The following is a 16,350-nucleotide window of genomic DNA, read 5'->3' on the forward strand; positions in this document are numbered from 1 at the left end:
GCTATTCACATGGGGCTAATCTGAACTCATTCACAGTGTGAGAAATCGGTAAATAGCGTAATAGGACGTTTAGAGAACTCAATCGGTTTGAGTTCTGGACATTTGTTACATTCAAGTTGTTCATCAACTCGACTGCCGCAGATTTTCCTATAGAATTTTCCAACTGACTCACTAAATGACTCACCTTCCAACTGCCACGAGCAGAGATGATATGTGTCAAAGTGGGCTTTTAATGTACAAAGCGTCCAATTTACATCACAACCATCCAGTTAATCTGACTCCAAATACAGCCCCTCTCACGACTCGAGTCACTATTATACTCCACAGGTCTGATATTTTCGACTTTGCAGCAACGTTAAGTTGATGCATCATCTTGCACCACCATCAGGGGGCAGGACAGGTTATTGCTTTGTGGTTCAACCAGACAAATGGTTCTCAGTTCCATCTCCAAGGTCTACCAGTCAGCACCGTTGAGCAAGACCGCCAACCCCTACTCGTTAACAAATTACACCTGAATTCCACACAAATCGCTTGGGATTAAATCCTCCCAAATTGTCGATTTCTATGAGCATAATCTTAAAGAAATCCACACCAAATATAAAGGTTTTAAAATGTTTTTATTCAGGCGCAGATCTAAAACTCAGACGTCCTCGGTGGTGTCTCTGATCCACAGCTGGACGTCTGCGATGCTGGAGAACACAGCCGGCCTGATGAGGTCACAGCGCCGGCTGCCCCATGTGACCAGGCCGAACAGGAAGTACACCCCGTGCTTCTGGCACACCAGGGGGGCTCCCGCGTCTCCCTGCAGGGGGCGACAGAGAGGGAGGCGGAGAGAGGGAGGGAGGGAGGCAAAGACAGAGAGCGGCAGACAGAAATAGAGAGAAGGGTTTGGTCCAAGAACATCAACACTAGACAAGGAATTTAAGATAACTTAAAAAGGTTAGAATCAAATGAAACAATGTTGGTTCTCCGTTGTCAGAGAATACCATCGCATATTACTTTTGACCACTAGATGACAGCAACAGACCTCAAATTTCAATGGATAGTTGCCAAAAACGTTCGACCTCTCAGCACAAAACACGTGTCTTTAAGGGCTTCAAAAGGCCGCGCCAGCACACCGTGCGGTGAAAAGAGGTCTGCACAGCACCACCTAACCCTGCAGAGGACGGCACCACCTTACCATGCAGTAGACACCACCACCACCACCACCACCACCACCTTACCATGCAGTAGACACCGGCACCACCTTACCATGCAGTAGACACCACCACCACCTTACCATGCAGTAGACGGCACCACCACCACCTTACCATGCAGTAGACACCACCACCACCTTACCATGCAGTAGACGGCACCACCACCTTACCATGCAGTAGACACCACCACCACCTTACCATGCAGTAGACACCACCACCACCTTACCATGCAGTAGACACCACCACCACCTTACCATGCAGTAGACACCACCACCACCTTACCATGCAGTAGACACCACCACCACCTTACCATGCAGTAGACACCACCACCACCTTACCATGCAGTAGACACCACCACCACCTTACCATGCAGTAGACACCACCACCACCTTACCATGCAGTAGACACCACCACCACCTTACCATGCAGTAGACACCACCACCACCTTACCATGCAGTAGACACCACCACCTTACCATGCAGTAGACACCACCACCACCACCTTACCATGCAGTAGACACCACCACCACCACCTTACCATGCAGTAGACACCACCACCACCACCTTACCATGCAGTAGACACCACCACCACCTTACCATGCAGTAGACACCACCACCACCCCCTTACCATGCAGTAGACACCACCACCACCACCTTACCATGCAGTAGACGGCACCACCTTACCATGCAGGGGATGGCTGCAGCGGGGTGGGTGCAGAGATGGGTGTCTTTGATGAGGCCCCCCCCCCAGATGCTCCGGCAGGCGATGAGGTTCACCAGGCTCACCGTGGCCTGGTGCAGCGAGTGGGGGCTCACCTTGTCTGAGGGGCGGGGTTAGGGGCGGGGCGTACGAGGCAGGCGAGTGACGAGCAACAACGGGAATTCCGAAGCATCGTGCGGAAAAATTGTCGGATTAAAAAATAAATACATATTTGTAGCCCAAAAGAATAAAATAAAAATGTATGTAATTTCCAATGACTATATAATATAAAATATGCTATAATCACTAATTCGATGGATCTCATTCATTAAACCCATTGTTTGTAAGAATACCCAATGTTGTGGTTTGTCCCCAGCCGGTGGTGACACACGTCCAGCTGTCGTCGACCTCGATGTCGTCGTCAGGGAGACAGACAGGGATGCCTGGTGGACGGCAGAGAAACACAAGGCATTGTGGGAGTTGTAGGCAGCACAGCCAAACCTTGAAAAGGTGACGCATTATGGCGCTATCCATTTATATGGTGCGCCGGTACGGTATTTTCTGTGTATTTATACCTGTGGTCATTTTAATATCGATTTTTAAATGCTCTTGATTACAATGCTACTTTATGCTGGTCACCATTTATGAATCTCACGGTCTTGCTGTGCGTGCAATACAATGTAAAGTTGGGTTGGTTTTTCGAGGTTTTTCGAAGCTAGCGACAGCTCTCGGCGCGGCTCACCGGAACGAGCCGGCTCGCTGAGGCGGATCAGGGCGAGGTCGTTGCTGGGGGGGAAGCTGCCGTCCTGGGCCTGCTCAAACACCTCGTCCACGGGCACGCTCTGGGACGCCATGAAGCGCAGGTCGTGGACCCCCAGCACTACCATGTCCCCCGTCCTGGAGGGAAAAGAGACCGCGGACCAAGATGGGTGTTGGCTGCTGCTAGCCACATGGAAGGGCATTAGCTTGTGTTAGCCACTCGGGTGGGTATTAGCTTGTGTTAGCCACTGGGGAGGGTATTAGCTTGTGTTAGCCACATGGGAGGGTATTAGCTTGTGTTAGCCACATGGGAGGGTATTAGCTTGTGTTAGCCACTGGGGAGGGTATTAGCCACTGGGGAGGGTATTAGCTTGTGTTAGCCACTGGGGAGGGTATTAGCTTGTGTTAGCCACTGGGGAGGGTATTAGCTTGTGTTAGCCACTGGGGAGGATATTAGACACTAGGGAGGGCACTAGCTATTGTTAGTCCCGAGGGAGGGTACCAGCTGGTGGTAACCACTAGGGAGGGGTTTAGCTTGGGTTAGCCGCTAGGGAGGGAACTAGCTGGAATTAGCCGCTAGGGAGGGTGTTAGACACTAGGCAGGGTACTAGCTTGTCTTAGTCAACGGCGGAGGGCACTTGCCGCTAGTGAGGGTACTAGCTTGTCCTAGCCGCTAGGGAGGGTGCTAGCTTGTCTTAGCCAACGGGGGAGGGTACTAGCCGCTAGGGAGGGTACTAGCTTGTCCTAGCCGCTAGGGAGGGTGCTAGCTTGTCTTAGCCAACGGGGGAGGGTACTAGCTTGTGTAAGCCACAAGGCAGGGTATTAGTTGGCGTTGGCCATTAGCTGGTAGCTTTAGCCGCCACGGTCGTAGGCTACTGACTACTGACACTCACTTAGCGTTGCAGTGGTGCGGCGCCAGCACCCAGCGCCGGTGGATCAGGGTCCCGCTGCAGTAGTGCCGGCCCTCCGACTGCAGGCTCACCTGCCAGGGCCAGGAGTAGGGGCAGGCCTCCGTGACCCCGCCCGGCCCCACCTCACCCCCCCCGTCCGCCAGGGCCTCCCCCCCGGCGGCCACCAGCGTGGCGGGGAGGGAGCCCAGGCGACAGGCAGGAGTCTGGGCCTCCCCGCAGGAGAGACCGCCGCCTGGGGAGAGGAGAGGTTAGCGTAGCCCAGCTAGCTTCAGGAGGACTGTGGAGGTTTATTAAGACCAGTGTATTGAGAGATTATTATTACAATAATAATTTGCCATATATTCAATTAAAGGGGACATATTATACCGCCAGGTGTACGCCTCGTCCTTTGGAGGCGACGTAAAACCGAGGTCCTGACTCACTGAGGTCATAAAAGATCCCAGGGCACTAATCGCAAAGAGTAGGGGACTCCCCCGGTGTCCTGGCTAAAACTGCCCAGCCAGGCTCATTCAATCTGGCCCCCTAATCATCCTCCTGTATAATTGGTTTATTCATTAATTCCCTCACTCTCCACCTCAGGCTAGTGTGTGGTGAGCGTTCTGGCGCTGATTGGCTGCCGTGCATCACCCCAAGTGGGTGGTACACACTGGTGGTGGTTAGTGAGGTTCCTCCCCTTCACTGTAAGCGCTTTGAGTTTCCAGAAAAAAATGTGCTATATAAATTCAATGTACCGTATTTTCCGCACTATAAAGGCGCACCGGAGTATAAGCCGCAGCAGCTAAATTGAATGATGTGTACATATATAAGCCGCGCTGGAGCCCGCCGCTTAAAGGTGGGGGGGCGCGGACCGGTCATAGAGCCCATAGAGTTAAAGTTGGTAGACTGTAACCTGTAAAATCCATAGATTTAGGAGGCCCCCTAGTGGCCTATAAAATCCAAAGATTAGCTGAACCGTTATATAAGCCACAGAATCGCAAAATGGGAAAAAAGGCACGGCTTATAGTCCGAAAATTAGGGTAGTAGTAGTAGTAGTAGTAGTAGTAGTAGTAGTAGTAGTAGTAGTAGTAGTAGTAGTAGTAGTAGTATAAGCCGTTACTAGACGTTTTGAAAATCTGCCTCTAGTGACATCACAAATGGGCGCGTCCACCTAGATGTATGACGGATAGATGAGCAACGTTTGTTACAGTCCACACGGTAGGCTGGGAGACTGATCTATCCAGCACACATCTAGGTGGACACGCCCACTTGTGATGTCAGAAGAGGCCGATTTTCAAAACGGCTTGTAAAGGCTAATCACACTCACACCTGGTGGTACAATATGTCACCTTTAACATGATGTTGTCTGCACCAGCACTTGAGTAAAGGAATCAAACAAGACCCAAGACGATAAAAACTGGTGCCCACTGGTTTTCCGATCGTTCAGGGATGCAACATCTGCTCAACGTCCACAACGGTACTCACCTTTTCCGACACTTTCCGAATCACTATAAATCATCACTCGATCACCTGCAGTTGTAACCGAAACAGGACACGGCGAAAAAGATCAACATCACATGAAATCAGACGAGATATTTGACGACATGATAGCGCTATCGGGGGGGGGGCGACCTACTGTTCATGACGTCGGCGACCCAGGGGGCGTGGTCCTGGAGCTTGGTGTACACGCCGGGCCGGTGGACCCGCCCACAGCCCACCCCCCAACTCACCAAGCCCCCCAGCCGGTACCGCTCCCCCGTGAAGCACGACAGCGGGCCCCCGGAGTCGCCCTGGGGGCCACAACACCCGGGGTTAGACGCTCAGAGAACACGGCGCAAGGTATGTACACAATAGGCATGGGCGAGTCGCGAACGATTCGGTCAGAACGAATGAATCCCGAAGGTGAACGACGAGAACTGATCCCCAAAACAAGAGAACTGATTCTTTTTATTCTTTTTTACATAAAACAAAAACTATGGTCACGTGCATAAAGGATAAAAATGAACAGAGCTTTGTCTCCCCTCGACCTTATATTGATGGGAGGAAGGGAGTATAAAACTACCTCTTACAAACAGGGAGCCACCCAATATGGACATTCTCCATTGACAATACTCTGTCAAAGCCCATCGCTTCCTCGAATCTTCCTAATCTGTAACTGGGCTATCCTAAAGTATTACGTTGTGAGGTGGTACAGCAGCAGGACTCCTGAGAAACTTAATTCTGCTGTAGTTTTGCTGAATTAACCACATAATTATATCACAATTCTGAGGTATGTTTTATTAAAATCGGCCATTTTTATAAAGTGCTATGCATTCAATGTACATTACACTTAATAAATATTCTGGCTGTCGTCCTTCTCAAACTCTCCATCCTGGGACCAAAAATACCATTTCAGTGTGTCAGTTGGAAAAAGAGTTTTCCCTTGCGTGTTCCGACCCACTTCCCAACCAGATCCCGACCCCTACTCCCAGACCCCCCATGCTGAGGATTCCCAGCGTTCCCACCTGGCAGGCGTCGACGCCCCCCTCCGGTCTCCCGGCGCAGAACATGGTGGGCCGGATGCGGCCGCGGTAGAACTGGTTGCACTTGTCCAGCGGCAGTAGACTCACGTTGACCTCCTGGAGCCGGTTGACCCGCGGACCATCTGGGGGGGGGGGGGGGGACGACCAGGACCAAGACCGGGTCCAGGAACACGTTTAGGATCGAGGACCAGGATCGGGTCCAGGAACACATTTAGGATCGAGGACCAGGACCGGGTTCAGGAACACATTTAAAAAAGGAGGAGGAAACAGGACCAAGACCAAGACCGGTTCGAGGAACAAATTTACGAACCAGAACCAAGACCGGGTCCAGGAACACATTATAAAATCGAGCTGAACTCCAAGGCTGAAGCTCTTGGGGATCGAAAGCCAGTAACTTTTGAATACGTCAATCCGGGATCAAAATCAATGGTTGGGTTTAACTTAACTAAAATCAAAGTGCAAATGGCTCTGAGGCGAGCCCAGGACAATATTAAACAGGTGGATGAAGCCACAAGCGTTCGAGAGCAACGCCGCGTTCACACTGTACACCTCCGTGGATGGATCTCATTGACTTTGCACGGGGCGCCATCGCAATGCATTGTGGGTCGATCCGTTCCGTCGGCTGCGTTGCCTGCGTCGGAAACTTTTCAGGAAAAGCTACGGATCCGTCGGCCAATCAGATCGCGTCCCCCATACGTTCAGACACGCCCTCCGTCGACGGACACGTACAGTGTGACGCCTCGTGCCCACTGCACCGTCAGCCAAAGGACTCAGAAGGCGTGGCTGACGGATGGGGGAGGTTCCCAGGGTCGTCAGAGCCCGAGTAGTGTCACGGTGCTTCAATTTGCATACGTGATCTGATTGGATGACGGATCCGTCGCTGCTGAAAAAGTTGAACACGTTTCAACTTTTTGACGGAGCCTTCAGCGCACGGACCCACAATGCATTGCGCGTCCCGTCCCCATTCAAAGTCAACGGGGACCAGCCAACGGACGGAGGCAGTGGGCACGGGGCGTGAGCGCGGCGGCGTTAGCCACTTCTCGGGGGACGGAGTGAGACGGTGTGTGGGTACGTTACTCTCTCGGGTGGAGCCCCAGCCGGTGGTGGAGCAGCTCAGGGCGGGCCGCAGGTCGTCCATCCAGATCTCGATGGGCCTGACGTGCTCGTCGTACCGCAGGGGCGTCTGGAGCTTCAGCAGAGCCACGTCAAACTCCTTGGTGCGCCGGCTGTAGCCCTGGTGGGTCACGATCCTGGACACGCGCACGAGCTAGGGCGTCGGATACAAACGAGAAATCTTTACGTTTAAGAGTACGTTTAGGCCTGCAGGAGAGCCTCAAGGTGTTTAACAGATCACTAAAAGATCGCGACACTGATTCGTTAACCTCATTGCGCAATTGCCCAAGTCATATTTTGGCCAAATTGTGATATCTAACCTAACTTTACCCTCCTAATGCTGCTGAATCACTGTGCGTCATTGGCTACATCCTAAGCCAATCAGAGTGCTTGTTACATTCCATGATCGCCCTCTTCCCAAGTCATCTATTTTACTGAGGCAACTATTGACGTTAATTACAAGATGAAGCTTAAAATATGACTCAGGCGATGATGCTATGAGGCTAACGGTATGTAGCATGTACAGTTGTAAACACAAAGATGTGCGTATTCGTCGTCACCTGTTGAAAGGCCTCATTCGGGTTCCCCAGGTCATGTTTTCCTGCCATCACCATCCAAGAAGAGGCGGTCTTAAACCTGTGAAAACACAAACAAGCACAAACAAAAACCCTATTTTAGTTCGGCTTTAAGTAACCTCTCCACATTTTGTGCAAACAACCAGGACGTTTTTGCATTGATTCGACACGTCATTGTTTTGACAGTTCTTGCCGGAATCAGAAGGAAGCCTTTAGTGACATGTTTACCTCTGAAAACAGTGCGCCGCGGTGATGACCCACGAGGGGGCGATGATGGCGCCTCCACACGCCGGCATGGTGGCGTACCGGAGGGAAACCTGCCACGGCCATGAGTGGGCCCACGCCTCCTTCCCACCGATGATCCTCGTCTTGATCTCCAGCTCGGGGATGAAGGTGCGAATCCCCGCCAATGCTGATGATTGCAAAGTTCACGTTCATGCGGAGTGAACCTTGTTAGGGCTGAAACTCGAACAGACGGGAATAACGCGTACCGTAGTGTTCTTCATCATGCTCCGTTTGATTGGTGTGGTTGCTGCCTTCTGAAAGTCACGTTGTCAAGAGGTAGAAGATTGATCAGGTCATAAGCTACTCGGTAATGCGTATTGACTCCTACGGACCGGTAAATGACAGAGGGTCACGTTTACGTTAACACAATGGAAGATTGATTCATTCGGAAATGTAACCAGTAGGTCTTATTGAAAATGACTAGGAGACCACATTTCTATAAGTCAAAATGTAACATTACCGGTGCGAATTCCCCTCAGTGTAAGTGAGAGGAGAAATAAAGGAATGACAGACATCAGGACCGGTGTTCAGTTGTTCCTCAAAACAACACTGCGTCTGAAACCCTCCTCAACGTGAGTGGTGCACACGTTACTTCTTAATCAGTCAAAACACCTGGCGGCTGGCGCCCGCAATTAGTCTTAAGCGCGAAGACGTGCGCGTAGCGACGTCTAGTGGCCTTATCCTGTTACAACACACTCTTTGCTGTCGCGTTTGCGTGAGAGTTGCATTTGATGTTGTAGACGTAAAAAAGCTTGCTTATTATTGAAAAATGTTTGGATGTGATATCATAAAAAAATCTCAGGAATAAAAATAGCCTTGTTGGATTGCAATAATAATATATTTTAATTCAGGAGGCACATATCAAGTTTCTAAAAATCACAAAGTGTTAAAAAGTTAAAAAAAAAGTAGGAAAACATTTGACATATGAATGATGCATCTATGGATAGAAAGTTGTCGGTACATCTTGTTGGAGTTGAGATACATCTCAAAAAATTGTCCTTCAAAGTAAAGGTGCTGATATGACCTTCATCATTCAAAGATTGTCTTTTTTCTTACGGACATTGTAGCAAAGATGTGCCAGTAGCCTACAAGAAAAAATGGCAGTTAAAAATAAAATAAAAACAGATTCAGGTAATGAAAGATACTAAACGTTAAGAAGGTCACATGACCAAACATCACGCTGTATATTTACTCAAAGTGCAGTGATCTGAGATACAAGAAAATTCAGTTCAGGAGTTTAAATTCGATTTGGAGCGGTAGGCTAATATAGGCTAGCCTGGAAATCCAGACCCACGTCTAGAAAGTTGTAGGGTCTGGCAACGAGTAATGAAAATGGCCCAACTCGATGGGCGGCACCAAGCATGCATGAAAATATCCCTGCACGCAATTGGATCACACTATGACCATTCAGAAGAATACAAGGGGTGACGTATCCAGACCAGCAGAGCTGACCAATAGATGAGACTCTTGCCGCATCCGGTCGGTAAAACAGCAACGCTTTGGCCCGCCTATATCAGATACACCGATGTGATTGGTTAATGTTCGGATCCAGGGGAATCGGGGAGTGCGTATATTGCCCGTTCCCAGAGTGACTCGCTGAGCAAATTCAAATTGTGCTCTCGCGAGAACTCCGGATTTCCAGGGTAAATACAGGCCACATTCTTAGTACAATCACATATTGACTTTTCATTTCCCGCTTATTGTTGCACGATTCATAATCATAATTCTTCCCAATGCCAAAATGAAAAAGCGATAAATACCATTCCTCAAAAAACGTATCCGAAAATACTTTAATACAGAAACAAAGTAGAGAAAAACTAAACCCTAACAACAAAGTGCTATCATCAGCTATAACACCACACATCGTGAACGACAAAAGCACAGGGTGACACTCCATTCCGAGCGAGCCATCGGGGAGAGTCGGAGAGGGGGGGGGCTCCGCGTGCGTTGTGTCAGGTGACCAGGCTGGCGCCCCCGTCTGTCGGCGTGAGGAACTGCACCTTGGGGATGGCCAGGGCCGAGTTGTTCCTGCGGACGTTGCCGCTGCCGGCGGCGCCCTGGCGCATGGAGTTGTTCCGGCGCATGGAGTTGCGCTTGCGCAGGGAGTTCTGGTGCGACAGCTCGCTCTTCTGCAGCGTCTGGATGAGGATGGACGGCTTCTCGTCCAGCTCTCTGGCGCTGCAGCGCGGCGTCGCCACCTAAGGGGCGGACGCACCGCACTGCGCGTTAGCATTGGGCTAGCATCGGTTTGGATTGTTTTGGATAAATTATGATTTACACAATATATATTTTTTGGATTCGATGATTTATGGAAAATAATTCGCACATCAACTCAAATTCGTAGTTCTGTTGATTAGCATTGGCGAGCTACGTATGCTATATGATTGAGATGACTTTAGGAATTTGTTCTCTATTTACAACTAGCATAACCTTATTAGCAGGGATTAAGATTATTAAAAAGTATTATGAATCAAAAACTAAAAGTATACAATCTAGTAGGTAAGAAAGTAGAACTGAAGTAAGAAAGTATAAAGTACAAATAAGGTATTTCTTACGATTATCCCTCACATCAACCACGTAAACAACATTACAACTACCCCGTATCAAAAGTGTGACAGCCAGCTCGTCGGTAGCAGTCAGGGCGAGAGGTGCCTTGCTCAGGGACACCACAGCACTCTAGCTACGAGGAGCCGGGGATTCAAACTAGCAACGTTGCGGTTATTAGCCAACACGCTCTACCTCATGAACTACTGCCTCCCGTAAGTAAGTATGTAGTACTTAAGTAACTAAGTAAAAAGTACAAATGAGTCAGGGTATTACTTACCATTATCCCTTACATCAAATAAGTAAAAAGAATATACTACTACTCTTACTACTACCTTGACGGTGTTGCCGAACTTGGAGTAGTCCACGGAGTAGACGCCCTCCTCCTCGTTGACGATGGGCACGAAGCGGTGGCCCCACTGGATCTCGTCCGAGATGTAGGAGGTGCGGGCCTGCGTGGTGATGCCCGTGGTCTCCACCACGCCCTCCAGGATCACGATCACCTCCAGGTCGCTGCACTGCAGCTCCATGGCCGACAGGTCGTACAACGGGCTGGGGGGGGGGGGGGGGGGGGGGGGGGGAGAGGTGTAAGCTCCTACCGCTTTTCACACTTTTTGGTTTCGTATGTTTCGTATATTTTACGTGTTTTTTTGTCTTAGCTAATTTTTCGTGCGTTTGCGTCGACGCGTAAACTCTTGTCTTTAATTGATTTAGTTTCATAATGGTTCATTGTTTCACCTCAAGTCCTTAAGGTAGAGTGTCTATCATTTTGTGGCATTTAGCGAAACGGACTTGGCGGAATTAGAATATAAATGATATCTATAATATAAAAGTGATATATATGATATATATATATATATATATACAAATGAAAATATGTGTGTACCTGTCTGTCCGGGTTTGTGTACTTTTATGTGTGCGTGAGCCTGCTTGCGTGGGTGCGTATGTTCTCGGTGTGTGCGTGCGTGCGTGCGTGGCGCGGACCTGTTCTTGTCGATGGTGTGCCAGATGATGAGCGGCGCCAGCAGGAAGAGGGTGTTGCTGGCCAGGGCGCTCTCCGTCTGCAGGTCGATCTGGTGGATGGGGATCACCTCTCCCTCGGGGGTGGTGGTCTTCTTCACCACCTGGGGGGCGGGGGGGCACAGGGACCGGGACAGCAGTGCATTAGGCTTTAGGACCACCAGTGGAGGGCCCAACATTCACCATCGGTAATGGACTGCATTTATTCGGCGCGTTTCTAACCAGTGGCCAATCAAACCCATTCATGCACACATTCACACACCGGCGACGGAGGTGGCAACCACGCAGGGCGACAGCCGGCTCGACGGGAGTAATCAGGGGGAGGCGTCTCGCTCAGGGACACCGCGACAGGCTAGGAGGAGCCGGGGATCGAACCAGCAACCTTCCGGTTACCAACCTACTAGTCTGGCTGAACCGAAGTGGACAGCGTCTATTGACTAGCGTCGGATTTCACCGCTACTCCTCCCCTTCCGGTTGCTGGCATTTCCCCCCCCGGCACTATTTTGCATGGACACCGCTGCTGCTTCCCGGGTTTAGCCCCGCCCCTAGACGATTGTGATTGGTTTAAAGAAATAAAAACAGGCCCGCCCAGTTTCCCCACGGATAGATGGCTCATGGTAGCGTGGTTCCAGACAGTTCTACTTGCTGTAGTTTGGTCTGGCTTTGCGAGACTACCAAACTACCGACTGAACCGTTGATTTGGTTCAGTAAAATAACCAAAACATTCTCATTGCAGTGACAAAAGACAGACGACAAATTGAATATCTTCCATTGATATTGTTTATCAATGCAGTCAAACATTGGTATGAGAGATCAATAGTTTTTAAGCCGACAAGGCAAGGAGGCATGAATTAAAACACCTTTACAGAAACCCCTGTAGTTTGTGTTTTAGACACAAAGGGGGGGGGTGTCGGTTACCAGCGATTTTAGTTCAATTCCACCTGCGTTAATTAACTCCTTCAACTCACCTGTGTAGTGTGTACTTCAATTCTCAGTTTCTCTCTTTTAAAGGGGACATGTTATACCACGAGGTGTGAGTGTGATTAACCTTACAATCCGTTTTTAAAATCTGCCCCACATGACATCACTAGTGGGTGTGTCCACCCAGATCTGTGCTGGGTAGGTGAGCAACATCATATGGGGCAGATTTTCGAAACGGCTTGTAAGGCTAATCGCGCTCACACCTGGTGGCATGATATGTCCCCTTTAAGTTGAAACCGGTTTCCTCCAGTTTGTAGGACGGCCCATGTCCCATCTCTGCCTTAGGTCTACGATCTTACTTCAACCAATCACAGCAGAGCACCACGGAAGGGGGCGGGGCGTACCTGCAGCCGCACGGCGGCCCCTAACGACCAATCACAGCAGAGCACCACAGGAGGGGGCGGGGCATACCTGCAGGTGCACGGCGGCCCCTAACGACCAATCACAGCAGAGCACCGCGGGAGGGGGCGGGGCGTACCTGCAGCCGCACGGCGGCCCCTAGCGACCAATCACAGCAGAGCACCGCAGGAGGGGGCGGGGCGTACCTGCAGGCGCACGGCGGCCCCCTAACGACCAATCACAGCAGAGCACCGCGGGAGGGGGCGGGGCGTACCTGCAGCCGCACGGCGGCCCCTATGATCATGCTCTTGCGGAGGTCCCCGATGCGCGTCATGAAGCAGAGCCGGTTGTTCCTCACGGCGATGACGGCGTGCCGGCTGAAGATCAGCGTCTCGGCGCGCCGGTTGGACTGCGCCGTCTTCATGAAGATGCAGCCTGGAGGGGGGGGGGAGGGAGGGGGGGGGGGGGACATGGACGTCTTTAGTAGGGCTGGCCAATTTTGGAAAAAATCATAATGATGATTATTTTGGTCAATATCGATATCACGATTATTCAAACGATTTTTTTTTTTGAGATTGAAAAGACTCGACGCAGTATTCGGCATTTCTCTCCAAAAAAACAAAACACTTTGTAGCTGGGAACTTAAACGGTCGGATAGAAAATGTTCAAATAGAAAATAATGTACTAATATGTATCCAGCTGCTATCTATATCCATCCAAGATGGATACAGATAAAGATCAGGGTATAGAGAGCTCCCTCATACACTGTCCCAACTGTTTCTCTGTATGTGTTGTTACACGATGCGTCGTGTGGTTGCTATCAGTAACGCCAAGTGGCCCCCTAGTGGACACTAAAGAGATTTTCTTTTCTGTTTTTTGTACTTTGTACGAGGATTGATCAATGGATGTCGAACAGCTTTAAATTGGCCCATATTAAACTAATGGGGTGATGGTAAGTGCGTTTGTCTCCCAGTGAAGAGGTTCTGGGTTCGAATCCCAGTGTCTGTAGTCTACCTGTAGATGATTCTAAAGTTTAGACTCATAATGATACCTGCTTCATAATTAAATTAATTCATTGAAGAGATTCAAATGAGATGTAAAGATTTGTTTTCCGATTAAATGTAGTGATACACACTACTCTCACACTGTAACTCTCTTTGAATAGGAGTCCCCTTTGAAAGGATAAGCACATTGTTGTGTTATTGGTTATTATGTCTATGTAGAAATGTTTTGTCTCAAACTGTTCAACTGTAGAAATGCTTTTCACAATACCATTAAACTCCTTTGAGTGAAACGCAAAATTAGACAAGTAAATCTATAAAACAATGCCAAAACGTTAAATATTTTCTATTAATACTTTATAAAAAAATAAATAAAATGCATATAAATGGCCCAGTAGGCTACAAATTTGCAGAACAGCGAAAAGAAGGAAACGGCCTCTAGATAGCAATGGGGGTCCCCATCTCCCGCGACCCTCTCTCCACCCTCTCCTTCCCTACCCAGCATGATGGCGTTGATGATGAGCCCCACGATGTTCTGGATGATGAGCACCGCGATGGCCGTGCCGCACTCCTCGGTGATCATGCGGCCCCCGAAGCCGATGGTCACCTGCACCTCGATGGAGAACAGAAAGGCCGAGGAGAACGACCTGGGGGCGGGAGAGGCCGAGAGAGGGGGGCAAGAGAGACTCAGAGAATGGATTCACTTTAATATATCGAAAGTTAGAGATCAACTTATGTTATCGATATCGAACTCCACATAAAATAAAAAACATGTTTAAGGTATTCTCTGTGTTTTCCAACGCTCCCCACTGCCAGGGGTTTACCCAGACCAGTCCTCCAGCGGTGAGGGGTAAACTAGTTTATTGACTCACTTGACGTTAGTGACGCACTCGGTCCGGTTCGCACGGTCCTGGTTCAGATCCCCGTGGCCGAACGCCACCAGCCACCAGGTCATGGCGAACAGCAGCCAGCTGCTCACGAACGTGGTGGTGAAGATCACCAGGGTGAAGCGCCATTTCAGGTCCACCAGGGTGGTAAACACGTCCTGCAGGAAGCGGCCCTGCTCGCGGATGTTCTTGTGCGCCAAGTTGCAGGAGCCGTTCTTGGCGATGAAGCGGGCTTTGTTCACCCGGTCCCTGAACACCGGCTTGCGGGGCATCCGAGAGGCGAGCCCCGGTAGTCCGAACTCCTCCGGGATGATGCTTTTTCGGGCCAACATCTTGCGTCTGGACTCGACGTCCCTAAATCCCGTTCACCTCGTAGGGCCACCTGATGCAGAGTCCAGAAAGACGGCCGAGTCCCAAAAACACTCGCGACGCTCTCACCTGCACCCATAAAGCACTAAATGATGAAATAATCCGCATTTCAGAGACATGTTCTGCAATCTCTCATCGCATTAGGGTAGTGACTGTCTGAAAAAATGAAAAAACGGCGAGGCTCTCCGAAAGAAAACTTCGACGCACCAGCTCCGCTTCCACCATAAAGTTGCTCCCGAGTTCAGTGGAGTTTCCAGGGCGCCTTCGACCCCACGGCGGGGCTGACGGAGGCGGGATGACGGAGGAGCATGGGCGGTGTGGCTCTGGGCTGCTCCGACCTCACTTTATCAATATTGTTTCTGGAGATTGTAGGTGTTTTTTGTTGTGTTTGCTTGCGTTGGAATATAATAAAAGGTAACAATGAAGCGTGTATCATAAATTAACGGAATTATACAACAATTTGGTGGCGTAGGCTGTATAAATAACTACGTGTTTTTTTAAGGAGTTTCCAAACTTGGCTGCGTTTAAAGGCGCGCATCCGTGACTTGTGTGGAGATGTGGTCTGTAGATGGCGCTGTTTCATCACTTATGGTGTTTGTGCGTAAAGCGTCTGCATGGTGAAAGCCCACCAAACGGACCACCCGTTGGCTCTTCATCATAGAAGTTTTGGGTTGGATTTTATATTTGAGAAAGAAAAATTAACTCCCAAAATCAATGCTTTTTATTCAATGAAAAGAGGCACACTATGTTTGAATGTGATAATCGAATAATGTAGATTTACACATATAAATAAATACATATATGTATATAGATAACAACAAAGAAATGAAGAGAAGTTAGAAACTGACTGTTTGTAAATCATTTAATAGTTTTAACAGTCAACGGCTCTTTTGAAAAACAAATTAATCTTATAAATATCAAAGTTGTGACACACTATATATGCATAGTTGTATGTGTTGGGGTGATTGCATGATGAGGGGGTACCTAGGCATACATGCAAGGCTGTGGTTCGGGTGGTAGGGCTATACTGACAATCATTCCCACCCCGGATACTGATTAGTGTTAGCATGTAGAATACTATAATAAAGGCCATTAATACATTTATCTCAATGGCTTCTTGTCCGATGTTTTACTACTACGAACATTGTACTGCGATTAACAACTTTACAAAAG

General features: G+C 49.4%; 3 protein-coding genes across 4 annotated transcripts in view; all 3 read right to left on the reverse strand.

Annotated features, from left to right (window-relative positions):
- Window positions 1-598: 598 nt before the first annotated feature.
- ovch1 (ovochymase 1) lies at window positions 599-8,654 on the reverse strand. Of its 2 annotated transcripts, none has more exons than XM_060049490.1 (13): window positions 8,497-8,654; window positions 8,243-8,290; window positions 7,980-8,163; window positions 7,737-7,812; window positions 7,141-7,330; window positions 6,046-6,185; window positions 5,178-5,331; window positions 5,027-5,071; window positions 3,548-3,797; window positions 2,638-2,792; window positions 2,249-2,338; window positions 1,880-2,016; window positions 599-802 (listed from the first exon to the last, which is right to left on the reverse strand). In XM_060049490.1, the coding sequence occupies exons 1-13, from the start codon at window positions 8,549-8,551 to the stop codon at window positions 641-643; spliced, it is 1,686 nt and encodes a 561-aa protein (XP_059905473.1). In that variant the 5' UTR covers window positions 8,552-8,654; the 3' UTR covers window positions 599-640. The 2 variants fall into 2 exon arrangements, with proteins under 2 accessions (XP_059905473.1, XP_059905474.1); XM_060049491.1 differs by having other exon boundaries at window positions 8,243-8,287; window positions 8,497-8,653.
- A 198-nt stretch (window positions 8,655-8,852) lies between these two features.
- kcnj8 (potassium inwardly rectifying channel subfamily J member 8) lies at window positions 8,853-15,624 on the reverse strand. Its single transcript, XM_060049493.1, has 6 exons — window positions 14,794-15,624; window positions 14,420-14,568; window positions 13,195-13,355; window positions 11,565-11,704; window positions 10,916-11,132; window positions 8,853-10,234 (listed from the first exon to the last, which is right to left on the reverse strand). Exons 1-6 carry the CDS (start codon window positions 15,138-15,140, stop codon window positions 9,989-9,991), a joined length of 1,260 nt encoding a protein of 419 aa, XP_059905476.1. The 5' UTR covers window positions 15,141-15,624; the 3' UTR covers window positions 8,853-9,988.
- Window positions 15,625-16,025: 401 nt separating this feature from the next.
- abcc9 (ATP-binding cassette, sub-family C (CFTR/MRP), member 9) overlaps window positions 16,026-16,350 on the reverse strand; it is a 41,037-nt gene continuing 40,712 nt past the window's right edge. Inside the window, 1 exon segment of the mRNA XM_060051010.1 lies at window positions 16,026-16,350. This exon segment is cut by the window's right edge and continues 3,225 nt beyond it. The gene's annotated coding sequence lies outside the window, so the exon portion shown is untranslated.

This window comes from Gadus macrocephalus, chromosome 4 (genome assembly GCF_031168955.1).
Source record: "Gadus macrocephalus chromosome 4, ASM3116895v1".
In the NCBI taxonomy this organism is placed as follows: Eukaryota; Metazoa; Chordata; class Actinopteri; order Gadiformes; family Gadidae; genus Gadus; species Gadus macrocephalus.